Genomic DNA, 15,991 nt, shown 5'->3' with positions numbered 1-15,991 from the left:
GCTAGGATTACAGGTATGGGCCACAGGCATCCAGGTAGATATTGAAAAAAATATTTTGACTTCCTATGGTTTTCTCAGGTGTAAAAATAATTTACATTATAGAAGTTATTGAGTCTCTATATAACTTGCTTAACATTAGCTTGGATGACTGATTTGATTTTATGGAAATGTCTGCAAAGTTTATTGATCAAAATTATCAAATAATCCCATACATAGGATATTCTATAAATAATCTATAGGGTATTCTATATATAATCCTATGTGTAGAATATAGGAACAAGCAAAATTTGCGAGTTTTTTTCTATAAGTAGAGCAATATTTTAGATTTATTTTGTTTGTTTGTCTCTGTCCTGGTACTAAGATTTGAATTCTGGGCCTGAGGCTTGGTAGTACTTTACAGCTGAATATTTGTCTACTTTTTTATACTAGATATTTTAAGATTGGTTTTTCTCCCCACACCCCTATCCCAGCTCTCTGCCTGGATCATCTGCCTGTTTTGTCCATTCTGTCATAGCTGATGTGACAGAAAAGGAATGTGAAAGATAAATAATGAAGAAATGTTTACTAAAAAGTTTAGAAGAAGTAAGAAAATAATCCTTTTACTAGGTAGCACTGAGGCTTGAAGAATATATTTGAGGAAAAAAAAGGATATATTTGAGAGCTGGGAGTTTGGCCTAGTGGTAGAGTGCTTGCCTAGCAAGCACAAAGACCGGGGTTGATTCCTTGGTACCACATACGTAGAATAAAATGCCAGAAGTGGTGCTGTGGCTCAAGTGGTAGAGATCTACACTTGAGAAAAACCCAAGGACAAAGCTCAGGCCCTGAGACCAAGCCCAGGACTGGCCAATAAATAAATAAATAAATAAATAAAAGAATATATTTGATTTCCTACATTTTCTTGGTTTTGTTTTTGCTATTCCTGGGGCCAGAACTCAGGGCCTGAGCACTGTCCTTGGATTTTCTCAGGTCTAGAGCTCTACCACTTGAGCCACAGCACCACTTCCAGCTTTTTCTATGTTTGTGGTACCAAGGAATCGACCCTGGTCTTTGTGCATGCTAGGCAAGCACTCTACCACTAGGCCAAACTCTTAGTAATCAGTTGTAGCTATCTATTTTACAAACTTGTGTGTTCCTGTTTATTTTCTGTTGTCATCTATAACAAAGTCTGGCAGACTGGGTAATTTACATGGTTGTGAAGATTGCAAGTTCCTAGAGCATGGAGTCGGTATGATCAGCTTCCTTCTGGTTCTACTTCACCCATGACACACCATGGGAGAGCTGGTGCCACTGTTAGCATAATTAACAAAGCCTATGACAGCAGCCTTAATGATACTGCACCACACAAAACTTTACTTGCTGATCAAGCCTCAGCATGAGTTGTGGTGAGGATAGGCCATACTGAAACCATGTCAGTAGAGCTCCATGCTTAGAATAGTCATTAAAACTGAACTTCCTATTACCTAAAGTGAATAATCTAATCTTGCTTTTACCTTGCAATCAACTTTTATTACTAGTTTTATGAAACTTCCCTTTCATGTTATTGATGTTTACTTTTTTTTTCCTCAGTGGAGGATTTCATCTCCCATCATTAAGTTTCTGGATAATTTTGTATTATTTATAACTTGATGCATAATACCTTATTTCTAATGTGTATTAAATGCTGTTATATGTGCGAGTTAAGAATCAATCGAGTAAGAAGTATACTTCAGTGTGCAGTCATGTATCATTTAATATGGAGATCATTTCTACACTATTAGGTAATTTTATTGTTGTGTGAACCATACGAACCTAAATAATAGAGCCTAGCACACACCTCAGCTGTATGGTACCTGTTTCTTGGAGCCATCATTCTACACAGCATGTTATTGGATTGACTATTGGAGACAATTGTAACATAGTGAAAAGTATTGGTGTATCTAAATATGCACAAATATAGAGAAGATAAAGCAAACATATGGTATAAATAAAATTCCCTGAATGGAGTTTGCAGTCTAGAAAGTATTCTGGAATCATGTGATTGGTGAGTGAGTGCCAGGGTCTAGAATGTCACCATCTAAAGAATGGGTAAACAGTTTGCTATTATTGTAGACTGTGTTCCCCAAATTCTCTTTTGGCTATAAAAAGTGTGTACTTTGGTTTAAGTTAATGCATTTACTCCATAAATGTGCATTTTTTAGTCTTTAAAACAGTTTCTATATTTTCTGCAATATTTTGTCCATTCTTCATTTTTTAAATAAAACAACGCAAAAACCAACATGTAGATGCCTCATTATCTACAAGGCCATGGTTGTTAATATTTCTGTCTTCTACCTTCAAGTTTTATTCCCCCTTGTATGAAATTATCATTTCCTTTGGTGACAATGCCTGCTTTCCTTTGTACTACTGCCTGAGGAGCTTGCCTGAGACGTTGTTACAGTTAACTTGTGTGTGTGCCAGTACTAGGGCTTGAACTCAGGGCATGGATACTGTCCCTCAGCTTTTTGGCTCAAGTCTAGGGCTCTACTTTTGAGGAACAGCTCCACTTCTGGCTTTTTGTGTATATGTGGTTAATTGGAGATAAGAGTCTCACAGTCTTTCCGGCCTAGTTTGGCACTGAACTTGTGATCTTCAGAGCTTAGCCTCATGAGTAGCTAGAATTATAGGTGTGAATTACTGTTGCTGAGCTAACTTAATTTTTAAAAATCAGCCCCAATGCTAAGGTTTGAACTCAGTACCTAGTGTTTGCTAGTCTGGTATTCTTTGACTGAGCTAGAACTCCAGCCTGTTCTTTTTTTGCTTAGTTTCAAGATGAAATCCAGTGAATTTTTTTGCTCAGGTTGAACTCAAACTGAGATTCTATGGATCTCAGGCTCCTGAGGAGCTAGGGCTAACTAAATCTCTGATAAATAGGAGGAATTCATTCTAAATAATGATAAATAATGTAGCATGGGGCCGGGAGTTTGGCCTAGTAGTAAAGTGCTTGCCTAGCATGCACAAAGACCCAGGTTTGATTCCTCAGTACCACATACATAGAAAAAAGCCGGGAGTGGTGGTGTAGCTCAAATGGTAGAGCTCTAGCCTTGAGAAAGACCAAGGACAGTGCTCAGACCCTGAGCTCAAGCCCAGGACTGTCAAAAAAAATAACTTAGCATGCATATAAACGAATAGCATAGTTATTTTTATCTTTGTGAAATATTATATAGTCTGTCACTCTATATACTTATGTGCTAGCCTTTTGTATGATTGCAGCATTGTACATTTGTACTTGTCAGAATTCCCTCTAACATGATAAAGTCACCTTGGTCACTATTTCACCAGACAGATAGAAGGAATATTTGGCTTCTTCACAGTCTATGGATCACATATCATTTGGGACCACATGTCCTATGAGGCCTGTTGTTGATATGGTACCTGACTTTATGCTGTAGAGGCTATTGGTCAAAACAACAGGTTAAATAGCCTGTGACCGTATTTTGAAAATGAAGAATGTCATAGTCGAGTGAAAATCCCTATATCTAACTTGATTATATTTTCTCTTTTTAGGCATGTACTTTTAGAAAGTGCTGCAATCCTAAGGCTTGTACTCTGATTGGACTTGCCCAATGTGGTACAGGGCCATGTTGTAATAAAAGAACTTGTCAGGTGAGGCTTCAAAATTTCACACTCCTGGGCTGGGGGTTTGGCCTAGTGATAGAGAGCTTGCCTAGCATGCATGAAGACGTGGCCTCGATTCCTTGGTACCACAGACATAGAAAAAGCTGGAAGCTGTTGTGTAACTCAAGTGGTAGAGCTCTAGCCTTGAGAAAGCCCAAAGACAGTGCTCAGGTCCGAATTCAAGCACCACCAGGACTGCAAATAAATAAAATTTCACATTGGTTCTTTTTTTTTTGTCAACATGTTTTGTTGTGAGATTCTTTTCTCGCCTTCTTCTGAACACATCTTTGAAATATCTTTAAACATTTTAATTTATATTTTATTTGGTAGAATTTTGGTTTGTTTAATTCCTTTCTCAGGGTTTTGTCCTTGCTAGGCAGGCACTGACACTGCAACCTTTGAGCAACAATGCTCTTTGTGCTCTGATTATTTTTGAGATAGGCCCTAGTTTTCTTGGCTGGGGTCATCCTAAAAAATGATCCATTTTCACACCGCATCTGGGATTACAGGTACTTGTTGTTATGAACTTTATTTTTGTTGTTGAGATTGATATCAAACCTCTGTCCTCCTTGTCTTAGCTTTCTGTGCTTCTCAGCTTCCTAAGCCACAGCACATGACTTAGTTTAGTTTTTAATCACAAATGCCTGTTTCTTTTCTGTTCTTCCTTCCTTAGAATATGTTTATAGAGGGTATATATTATTCCATACCAGAATAGATATTAAGAATTTCTTATTTCTAGTGGTGAAGATCAAACCCATGTACATTGAACCTTTAAGCAAGCCACATCTTTGATTAAAGATTTTTAAAAATTATTTTATCATCGTATATGTTTTGATTAGTGAGTTCTGATGATAAACAATGGAAACTCATTTCACGCATACTTAATTTCTGGTTTAGAGAATGACCTCAAGTAATTTTCTGTGTTCTTCTTACCTTCATGTAACCTGTGTAGTTTCAATCCATACTGAAAGCCTCCTCAATTCTTCCATATAATGCCAATCCCATAGTACTTGACCAGTAGTTCCTCTTGGTTGTATCTGAATATAGTTATTAAAGATCAAACAAATGGTGACAAAATCATGACCAAGCTATATTCACACCCACGCACTTGACAGGACTGTTTAGAGAAACAGAGAAGCATCTATGTAGAAGAGCTAAAAATGATGCTGAACAAGAAACACAAAATGTAGGCCTGAAAAAAAAATGTAGCTCTGGCAACGGGCTCTTCTCTTGTCTATGGACTAGTGATTAAATTCATTGAATATTTGTTTTCATGATATTACTGTAGAGGCTGGCTAGGATTTCTATTTCATAGGACCAGACTGCTGCTTTTTCCTCCACCAGAACTTGTGTCTTCAGTTGCCAGTTAAAGGAAGTTTGAGGACTAAGACTTTTCTAACAGGCTGATAGAATGAAAATTCACATAATAAATAATCAAACAAAACCACAGCAATAACAATTCAATGTATTGTGTCAGTTTTCATTGATTTTTTTACTTTAAATTGTGGCATTGATTTATGTCTGTGTTGGTACTGAGACTTGAAAGCAGAGCTCAGACACTGTCCCTTAGACATTTTTTTTTAAGGTTGGTACTCTACCACTTGAGCCATAGCTCCACTTCTTTCTTTTTTGGTGGTTAATTGAAGATAAGAGTCTCACAGACAGCTCTGGCTTCAAACTGTGATTCTTAGACCTTAGCCTCTAAAGTAGCTAGAATTATAAACATGAGCTACTAGCACCCAGCTGTGGCATAGAATTTGATTTCTGATATCATTCAAAGGCTTGACAAAGATATAGAGATTTGACCCAATTTTTATCATAAATTTTTCTGCCTAATCATATATTCATGTGCAAAGGTAGGAAAGACAGTGGTGAAGGGCTCACACTTACTGGTGATGAACATGTTCCCTACTAATACTTTGATAGTTCAATAAAGTCACTATCACCATATTACACCAATTATCTTTGGTCTGTATTGTATCTCGAGGAAAGGCCAAACAATGTAAAATGAACAAATATTGAAGGAATGTTCATAGAAAATGAATGGATATTTATTCTAGTTATCTTTTGGATATTCTTATTTTTGTGTTGTCTGTTGTAATGGAAGCTTTCTCATATGTGATGTTTTGACAAGTCATAATATCTCTGCATTTTTTTTGTCTGTAGTGTAAGATATTTCAAAACACATTAGTCCTTGATAATGAATGAAAACCTGACTGACCATGACAAATATACAAATATCTATGTATATATTTCTTCTTTTATATTTTTTCTTCCAGGTATCTGGCAGAGGAAAATTATGTCGGAAAAGTAGAGATCTGTGTGATTTTCCAGAATATTGCAATGGGTCATCTGAGTTTTGTGTACCTGACGTGGTATCTGCTGATTTAGAGCCATGCAATAATAAGAGTGCCTATTGTTTTCATGGAATTTGCCAAGACCCAGATAGACAGTGTATAGAGTTATTTGAAAAATGTACTAGTTGTATCTTTTCTTTTCCTGGGGTTAATTTCTAAACTATAGTGATTTTAAAGTCATTAATCTTTCTTATACCCATATAAAATGCTATTATTAATCTAGATTTGAAAGTAAAATTGTAAATCAAAACAACTTTAATCTGTTAGTAGGTAAAATGGACCTCAGTTCCAGAATAAAAAGAGGATATTAGTCAATTGGGGGTGACGGGTAGAAGGAATTTTATTTAGAGACAGAAAGTACAGATTTCTCAAGAGTTTCTGTATGACAGTACAAAATTTCCTCTTTGGAGTAACTTTTAGTTTTCTCCTCCTTTATTAGGTAGTAGCTGGGAACCATCTGTGGAGCTCTGATTAACTTCCTGTACTTTTTTCCTCCTATTTCTTAATTGTAATTAATAGAAGGGTTACATTATATTTGCCAGATAGAAGGTGCATTACTTCACAAATATTGATACCTCTTATCATGTTTTTGTCCCCATTTCCCTCCCTCCACCCCCTACCCTCATCTTGCTTTCCCAATTCCCTATTCTATTTCTAATAAACAAATAAGCATATATACAATATACCAGATAACAAGGTAAGATACTGTAACAATATGAGAATAACCAAGGGACAACAAAAGAGATGAGAAATAATATAGTTCATTAAGAAAAACAATTGCACATTATATGGCTTTTGTTTTCATATCCTAGAGGTCCTTTCTTTCAGCCTCATCCTATATGACCTTATGCATCTGTGTTTTTCCTTGTTGTAAACCTCTGCTAGGATAGTCCAAGATTTATACTAATTATGACAAATGAGGGAAACTGTTGAGTCTATGTTCTTTTGGGTTTGGCTTATTTCACTTGATATGATTTTTTCTAAGTCTTTCCATTTCCTTATAAATGGGCTTCTTTCTGACAGCAGCATAGAATTCCACTGTGTCCAAATAACACATCTTGTTGATCCATTCATTAACTGAGGGGCATCTGGGTTGGTTCCATAACTTTGTGATGGTAAATAGCGCTGCAATGAACATCGTTGTGCTAGTGGATTTAGTATGACCTTGTTTCTGGATGAGTGGGTAAATGCCAAGTAGTGGAATTGCTGGGTCATAGGGGAGTTCTATATTTAGTCTTTTGAGGAACCGCCATACTTCTTTCCATAGTGGTTGAACGAGTTTACACTCCCAGTCACAGCGTAGTAGCAATCCCTCCTGGCCACATCCCTGCCAGCATCTGTTGTTATTAGTTTTCTTGATAATGGCCATTCTATTCCCATACCTTTAAAAGCATTCACCGACTTTTTAATATGAGTAATTGGAATCTCTTTTTTGTGTCAGATGCTAATGGTTCTTCTTATTTGTGTTCAGAAGAAGTGAATTTTCAAAATGGCAAATCGGGAAACTGCCTCCAAAGATGTAATTTTATGTATGTATTTAGAAAATTATACATTCATGCATATGTGTTGTGTGCACTGGAAAGAGCCATCTACTACAAGCTAGAGATAAGCCTCATGTTTCCAGGTTTTATATGTTTCACACCACACAATGGCCTGTGTTCTTAATTACTTTGCTGTCTGCACTTTGAACTTAGCTTTTGTTTCGAATTGGTATTAACCTAGTACATTATATACCTAAGTGACAAGTATAACATTTTCTTCTTTATATTGCCAGTTTTATCCTCTGTGGGAATATTATTTGTCAGTGGACAAGTTCAGAAGTCCTTTCAGTTTCAGATTATAATTTGGAGTACACTTACCTAGCAGGTCATGTATGTTTATCTGCCCAATTACGATCTTCTGGAAAACGAAATAAGACCTACAAATATGATGGCACCATCTGTGGTCCAAATAAGGTAAGGGCAGTTTTTGCTTAGTATTATACACAATGGATTCACGTTTAAATTTACGTGTGTGTGTGTGTCTGTGTATGTTTGTGTGAGCAGAAACATCTTGATATTTACATTTGTGATTAGTGCTAAAATTTTTGATTATTGCATCATAATTATTAGTTAGAAAGATAAGAATTTCTGCCACTCAAATTAACTTTTTGTTCAATAGCATTTGTGTTAGGAATTTGGTAAAGATATTTAAACTTTTTTCCTCACTCTTGAGAATCTAGGTCTTATTCCAAAGTCTGTTCTGCAATAATTTATATAATTCATAAACAAAAAGGATTAAATAGTATACCCCTTAAAGTGATCAAAATCAGAGGTCATCAGTGCTTCCTAAATAATATTAAGGAAAAATAGGAATTTTAGTCTTCCAAAAATTGAAAAGGAGAATTATCGTGGTATAATTAAAGTAAAACATTTATTTGCTTATTAACCTATCCTCCTAATATTTACTTTAAAAATATAATACTCACATTAAAATATTTTCCTTCTATAAGGGGCACTAATAAAAAATAACATTAAAGCTTTTAATTTTATTTTCATAAAATTTCTGAAAACTTAATAAACGACAAGTTACCCATATTCAATATTAGTTGGCTAACTAAAAAAGTACAGAGTTATTACTTACTTTGACACAAATTGTTTATATATAGGTGTAGTATTTTGGGTCAGGAACTTGGCCTAGTGGTAGAGTGCTTAACTAGCATGCATGAAGTCCAGTGTTCGATTCCTCAGTACCACATACTTAGAAAAAACCAGAAGTGGTGCTGTGGCTCAAGTGGTAGGGTTCTAGCCTTGAGACAAACCCAAGGACAGTGTCCAGGCCCTGAGCTCAAGCCCAGGACGGGCCAAAAATAAATAAATAAAATAAGAAATGACAGAGGGCTGGGTGCAGGTAGCTCAGACCTGTAATCTTAGCTACTCAGGAGGCTGAGATCTAGATGTGGTATTTTAAGAAATGAATATCAACAGAAAAATACAAGCGAATAGCTAAGTATCTCTGAATGGGGAAAGATTCCAAGTAAAAAAAATGAAGCAATCATTAAGAAATATCCTGCTGTTTGGTAGGACTACTTGGCAAAAAAAGCCTCTGATTTCTTCAGGCTATCTCTTCATTATAATCTCTTTTGTGTCATGTTAAATGAAATAAGCCAATCCCACAAGCATGTTTTCTTTTACTTGTGGAAGTTAGGCTAAAAATATGACCCTTAAATTTTGGGGGAAAATACTCATTAAAGTAAAAGGGGGGATTGGAAGAAGAAGATATAATAGGATAGAGAGATGAGAGCAATAGAGGGTATAATTTACATTATATACAAGTATGAAAATACAATGTGACCTCTTACTTTTTACAACTAATATACACTAAGAGAGAGATGAGCCAGACAATGAATATTTAACTTTTTCCCTCTAATCTGTTCTTATATATAGGACTAGATGAATAATTAGGCATTTGTCTGACAAAATACTTTCTTCAAGGTAACTTTCTTTCCTTCAGCTTCTCAACCATAGTGCTATTGATTCTATGCTACTATTTGTATCTCTTGTTTACCGAGGGAAATTACATGCATGAAATCATATTCCAAACATTACCCCAAGCATTAAATATGCCTAAGTACTTTATTAGTGCCTTTCAAACTTTTTTTGTTTACTACTGAAGAGCCAGTTACACATTGGCCTGTTTATTGAAGGAAATTGCATCTGAACATGGATGTTATTTTTTTATTTGCTCCTAAAAATAACACAGTGAATTTTAACTTAGTAGGTATTGTTACCTCAATGATTAAATGAAAATTATTTTGTCAGCAGGTAGTGATGAGTGGGCCCAAAGACATTCTTAATGGCCTCATACAATCATATTCAGTTCATGAACAAACTAATATTTGTTCTTTATTTTCCATGGTGATAGGCAGCAATGACATTTTAAGATGTTATAAGAATTTTAAATTAGACTCTGCTTGAAGAATCCCAGAATGGACAAAGACAGGCCTTTTAAGTGATCTTAACTTTGTTTAACTTGGAAAAGAATGCAAAACAAGCAAAATGTATTTTAAGCTATTTCTTATAAATGTCTATATTAAAGAATTTAAACCAAACTAATTAGAAATAGCAAACTTAATTATGCCTTGATTTAAGGACATTCCAGCAGAAGAGATTAAAGAAGGTAGGTGATTACAACCAATCAAATGTAGTATTTCCTTTCTTCCTGTGTTCATCTTAGACAAACATGATTCTGAAGTTTTCTTCAAGGAGGTTTCTTACCCACCTCTGGTTTGGAACTGCCTAATGTTTAAATCTCTACCCTAATCAACTGTGAGATAAATACAGTACAATATGAATTCAAATATGAATATATGAAATGCCTATAATCTTAGCTATTTAGTAGGCTGGTTTTGAGGATTAGGGTTTGAAATAGGCCAGCGGAGGACAGTCTGTGATATTCTGCTTTTTTTTTTTTGCTTGAATGCTTACCATTTAAACAAAATTTTTTTTGTAAAGGTGATGCACAGAGGAGTTACAGTTGCATGGTTCAGGTAATGAGTACATTTCTCTTTGAACAGTATCATGCCTTCCCATTTTTTCCCAGTTTTTCCCCTCCAGACTTCCCTCCCCACAAATTTGTACAGTTTATTTCCAACATAATGTCTAGTGAGTTTCACTGCTGAATTAGTTCACTCTTTGTCCTACTGTTTCTGTGCTTCCTCCTCCCCTCCCCAAATCAAATAAATGTATATAAAGACATGGGAAATGGAAAGATTTGGAGGAAATTATACTAAACAAAGTAAGCCAGAGCAAAAGAAATGTAGGCTGTACTTTTTCCTCATATGTAATAATTATAATGTGCTTATAGATCCACAAGCAAACCCAATAAGCATACCTGGACATGATTAATTTAATATCATTCTAAGTCTGTGATATTAGTATAGTACAGGGGAGAGCACCTTAGACTGATGTAATGGAGCTCAAACTCTAGTACAGATAAATGATAGATAGATAGATAGACAGACAGACAAGGTGAATGTATGGGAACAAATGTATGGAAAGATTCAGTAACTTGATCCAGGTTGTATTAAATATGTGAAGGTTGAAGGAAATGTAAGCATGACTGAAGCCTAAATAGTGGTCCCTGGGATTAGTACATAAAACAGTTTCTGTATTGAAAAAAATGATTCTGTCATAGTCTAATAAAATACAAAATGAATATAAAATAGCTTATCATGCTTTTATGAGTACATATAAAATTCCTGCAAGGAAAAAAAAACTACCTAGTTATAACAAATGTTTAGTATACTTTGGCTATGTTTGTCCTTATCAAATTCAAAACAATAAACAGATCAGTCCCTTTCAGGAAAAAAACATCTCATTTCTAAAAATCAGTTTTCAAAAGTAATAGCATAATATCTTTTTTTTGAGGGGGAAGCTTCTCAAAATATAATTTAAAACTATTTTGTACCAGTCCAATATATTAATTTTACAAATGTAAAATTTTATCAGCTGTTAAAGCATTTGCAAAAACCACACATTCTACTTACTATCGCACAATATCTATAAGAAAATACTAATTTTTAGATTAGGAAACAAAAATGCTTTCAATATAGAAGAGGTGATCTGATTTTAAAGTCAATACTCTATAAGAATGTCTACCCAGAAAATAACGAACTTTCACAGAACACAAAGAGCTGGACAGATGTTTCAGCAAATCCAGTACAAAGCTCTGTTCAAAACCAGTCCAAACTACGTAATCCAAAGGGTAGCATCATTCTTCATTAGAAATCTAGACACCACTCAAGGGAGTCTCATACACCAAGGGAGGGGAGGGTAATGGGGACCAAGACATGTAGAAGGGTATCAATGTATATGAATTAATGCACCTTCTATCTGGCAAATATCATGTAACCCTTTTATTAAATACAATAAAAATATTAAAAAAAAGTTGTGGAGTGTTTCAGTGTGAGCATTCTGAATATCTCTTACATACCAAAAACAACACTTTCAACTTAATAGCCATTTTACAAGTATTTCCTTCATAGCATAATATCTTGATGTTAATAGCATAATATCTTAATATTATGAAATAGATTGATCTGTTGGGCGTATCACCCTTGTATACAATCTTTGTACCACACAGAAGTTTTTAATTTTAAAGTTTCTTGTTTCTTATTTTGGATATGTGCCTCTCCTGGGGCTTGATCTCAGGTACTGTCTCTGAGCTTTCTTGCTCAATGTTACTGCTTTGCCTCTTGAGCCACAACTCTGCTTCTGGCTTTTTGGAGATAAGAGTGTTAACTAATTTGGAGATAAAAATCTCATCTCATTTGGAGATCAGAATCTCTCTGACTTTCCTTCCTGGGCAGGCTTAGAAATGTTATCCTCAGATTTCCATCTCCTGTGTAGCTAGGGCTACAGGTGTGAGCCACCCATACCTGACATTAACTTGAAAGATTTTTTTTCTGAGTTCTTTAACATTTTTAACTTTCACTTGCTTTGCAGGTTTGTCTTGGAGGACAGTGCACACTTTTGAAATTTTCAAGAGGACCAAATTATAACTCAAAGAAAAAATGCCAAGGAAATGGGGTATATAAGAGTTGGTCTCTAAGCTATTTTCAACCTATGACAGTCACATTTTTGGGATCATAATGATCAGAATTATTTGTTGTAGAAATTACTTTTGGAAAAATGCAGCCAAATAAGCATGTACATGGTTTATGATTACTGTCAAACTGTCACAGTCCCCCTGAGCAAATGAGTTTTGAACTTTATAAGAATGCAGTAGATACCAATTTTAAGTGAAAATGCTAAGAACAGCTCCCAGGTCTTGGGTTCAAGTCCCAGTAGCAGCATCAAAACAATAAAAGTGCATTACGGTAAGATTACCACAGTGTTAGTTTAAAGCTATAAATGTTTGGGCCTGGATTCATTGTGACTTATACATACCTTTTGTGTTTATACATGTTACACATGTTGCTTAAATGAGTTGATATATACTTTATATGTTTCTCATATATGTAATTCTCCTATACTTAATGTGTATTAGCTAGTTAATTAAGTTAGTCAGTTTGGGGGCTTGAACTCAGAGCCTGCGCACTGTCTCTGATCTTTTGCTCAAGGCTAGCAATCTATCACTTGAGCCACAGTGCCACTTATGGCTTTTTCTGTTTATGTAATACTGAGGAATCAAAACCAGGGCTTCACACGAAACAGGCAAGCATGCTACCATAAAGCCACATTTCCAGGCCTACTTAATGTCTCTTAAAGTAATATTGCTTATTAGCTAATATCATTGAATAAGAATTTCTTGTCCATTCCTATTTATTTCATCTTTGATAGTTTCAATTTGTTTCATTTTATAGATCCTCTGAAAAATTCATACAATCACCGCCTTTGCAAGAGTGTTACAAGTTGACTGGATTGCTATGCAACCAGCTGCCCACAAATGTAATCCTAGCTACTCAGGTGGTTTGGAATCTGACACTAAGAATTTTAAGCCAGCTGGGTAGCAAAGCCTGTGAGACATTTATTTCTAGTAAACTACCAAAAGGCTGGAAATAGAGCCATGGCTCACGTGGTAGAATATTAAGGACAGCCCCTAGGTCAAGGTCAAGCCCAGTACTGGCATACAAACATACACAAATAAAACCACACTGTTATTGGAGCACTAGCACAACAGATACAGCTGTGTACTCATGTCCATCTGCTTTCTTAAATTATTAGCAATTAAATCTAATGGGCTAAAATGTTCATATATGGTATAATATCTGCAAAAAGTTTTACACTGTTTTTTGTTCTCACATCTTTTGCTCATACATAAAAATATGCCTTTCCTTATATTCGGCCCCGACTATTTTAAGCTCCTCTAGAATGCTGAGTCCACTGCTAACTTACATTTACCTAGTAATTAATGCTGCTGCTCCTAAGTACAGTTGGTCATATGTGCAACTTACATTTCTGTTATGAAATTATCCACTGGATGTATAGAAGTTTTGTAAGTTTTTACAGGCATGTACGTGTGGTCAGAGACAATAGTTTCTCACATATAAATAGGAGATGTGTGTGTGTGTGTGTGTGTGTGTGTGTGTGTGTGTGTGTGTGTGTGTGTGTGCTGGTACTGGGGCCTGAATTCTGAACATGAGCACTGTCCCTTAGCCTTTTCACTCAGTGTTGGCACTCTACAACTTGAGCCACAGCTCCCCTTCCAGCTTTGTGGTGATTGGTCAAAGACAAGAGTCCCATAAACTTTCTGCCTTGGCTGGTTTTCAAACTGTGATCCTCAGCCTTATAACTAACTAGGATTAAGAGCATGAGCCACTAACACTTGGTTCAGAGATCAGATTTACACTTATTATATCCATTTTATTTTCCACATTAAAAAGTCTACTACATTGAATTCATTCTATTTTATACTTTATATAAAATGTTCTTATTTGAATTTGATTTTAGGTTTGTAATAATGAACTGAATTGTCACTGTGATGGTGGATATACCCCTCCAAGCTGCAATGAGACGCCATTATCACCAGGTGGCAGCATCAGTGATGAATACTGGCTCCAAAGTGGTGAGTGTCCATTGCCATGCTGAGAAATCATACCAGTGTATTACATCTTTATTGTTTTGTGTAGCTATCGCTCCCTGACAAATAGGGAGGACTGACATTTGTGTTTAACATTCTTCCATTTACATGTCAATAACCATCTGTGGCTATTTTGTATACACACTTTAAAGTCACCCAAAATGAGCATTTTAATTTTATTCATAGTTCACAGAGCATTTATATTTCTTTTTTCATATATTTTCATTGCAATTAATAGAGGGGTTACAGTTATATTCACCAGATAGAAGGAACATTACTTCACACACACTAATACTCCTTCTCATGTTTTTGTCTCCATTTCCTTCCCCCTGCCCCTCCCCTTATGTTGTTTTCCCCCAGTCCCTATCCTATTTCAAATAAATAAACTTATATACAATATGCCAGATTACAAGGTAAAATACTGCAACAATATGAGAATAACCAAAGGACAACAAAAGAGGTGAGAAATAACATAGTACAATAAGAACTACATTCACTCATTCTATAGCTCTTGTTTCCATATCCTGGAGGTCCTTACATTTAGCCTCATCCTATATGGCCTTATGTATCTAGTATTTGAAATATTGTAATCCTCTGCTAGGAGAGTCCAAGGTTTAAACTAATTATTACAAAAGAGGAAAACCATGGAGCCTGTGTTCCTCTGGGTCTGGTTTATTTCACTTAATATGATTTTTTCCAAGTCTTTTCATTCCTTACAAATGGGCAATGTCGTTCTTTCTGATGGCAGCATAGAATTCCATTGTGTATAAATACCACATCTTGTTGATCCACTCATCAACTGAGGGGCATCTGGGTTGGTTACATATCTTTGCTATGGTAACTAGTGCTGCAATGAACATCATTGTGCTAGTGGATTTAGTATGTCCTTGTTTCCGGATGAGTGGGTAAATGCCAAGTAGTGCAATTGCTGGGCCATAGGGGAGCTCTATGTTTAGTCTTTTGAGGAACTGCCATACTGCTTTCCATAGTGGTTGAACGAGTTTGCACTCCCACCAACAGTGTAATAGTGATCACTCCTGACCCCAGTCCAGCCAGCATCTGTTATTAGATTTCTTGATCCTGGCCATTCTAACTGCAGTGAGGTGGAATCTTAGAGCTGTTTTGATTTCCATTTCTTTTATGGCCAGAGATGTTAAGAATTTCTTCATGTGTCTATAGGCCATTTTTATTTCTTCTTCAGAGAAGTCTCTCTTTAAGTCTTTGACCCATCTTTTAATGGGATGGTTGTTTCTTTGAAGGTTAGTTTTGTGTTGATTCAATGTTTTTAGCTGTAGATATTATATTTTAGATATGAGGCCATTGTCCTTTATATGGTTAGTGAAGATCTTCTCCCACTCTGTAGGTTTTCCAGTTAACTTGTTAGCTATGTCCTTTGCCATACAGAAGCTCCGCAGTTTAATGCAGTTCCATTTGTCCAA

The 15,991-nt window shown here is 35.6% G+C and overlaps 1 protein-coding gene across 5 annotated transcripts in view; it reads left to right on the top strand.

Moving 5' to 3' along the window:
* LOC150049084 (A disintegrin and metallopeptidase domain 3-like) overlaps positions 1-15,991 on the top strand; it is a 60,007-nt gene that overhangs the window by 34,904 nt on the left and 9,112 nt on the right. For 2 of the 5 annotated variants that reach the window (XM_090353881.1, XM_090353885.1), the window contains exons 13-18: positions 3,523-3,621; positions 5,913-6,108; positions 7,432-7,519; positions 7,765-7,945; positions 12,476-12,559; positions 14,423-14,537. In XM_090353881.1, the coding sequence (XP_090210007.1) occupies positions 3,523-3,621; positions 5,913-6,108; positions 7,432-7,519; positions 7,765-7,945; positions 12,476-12,559; positions 14,423-14,537 (763 nt within the window). Of the gene's footprint in view, positions 1-3,522; positions 3,622-5,912; positions 6,109-7,431; positions 7,520-7,764; positions 7,946-10,483; positions 10,519-12,475; positions 12,560-14,422; positions 14,538-15,991 lie in introns of those variants that run through there. The other 3 variants (XR_016539015.1, XM_090353882.1, XM_090353883.1) reach the window with 3 other exon arrangements.

Source organism: Megascapheus bottae, chromosome 20 (genome assembly GCF_031878675.1).
Source record: "Megascapheus bottae isolate mThoBot1 chromosome 20, mThoBot2.hap1, whole genome shotgun sequence".
Lineage (NCBI taxonomy): Eukaryota > Metazoa > Chordata > Mammalia > Rodentia > Geomyidae > Megascapheus > Megascapheus bottae.
Note: the sequence above shows the minus strand (reverse complement) of the source record. Positions and strands in the feature narration are given on the sequence as shown.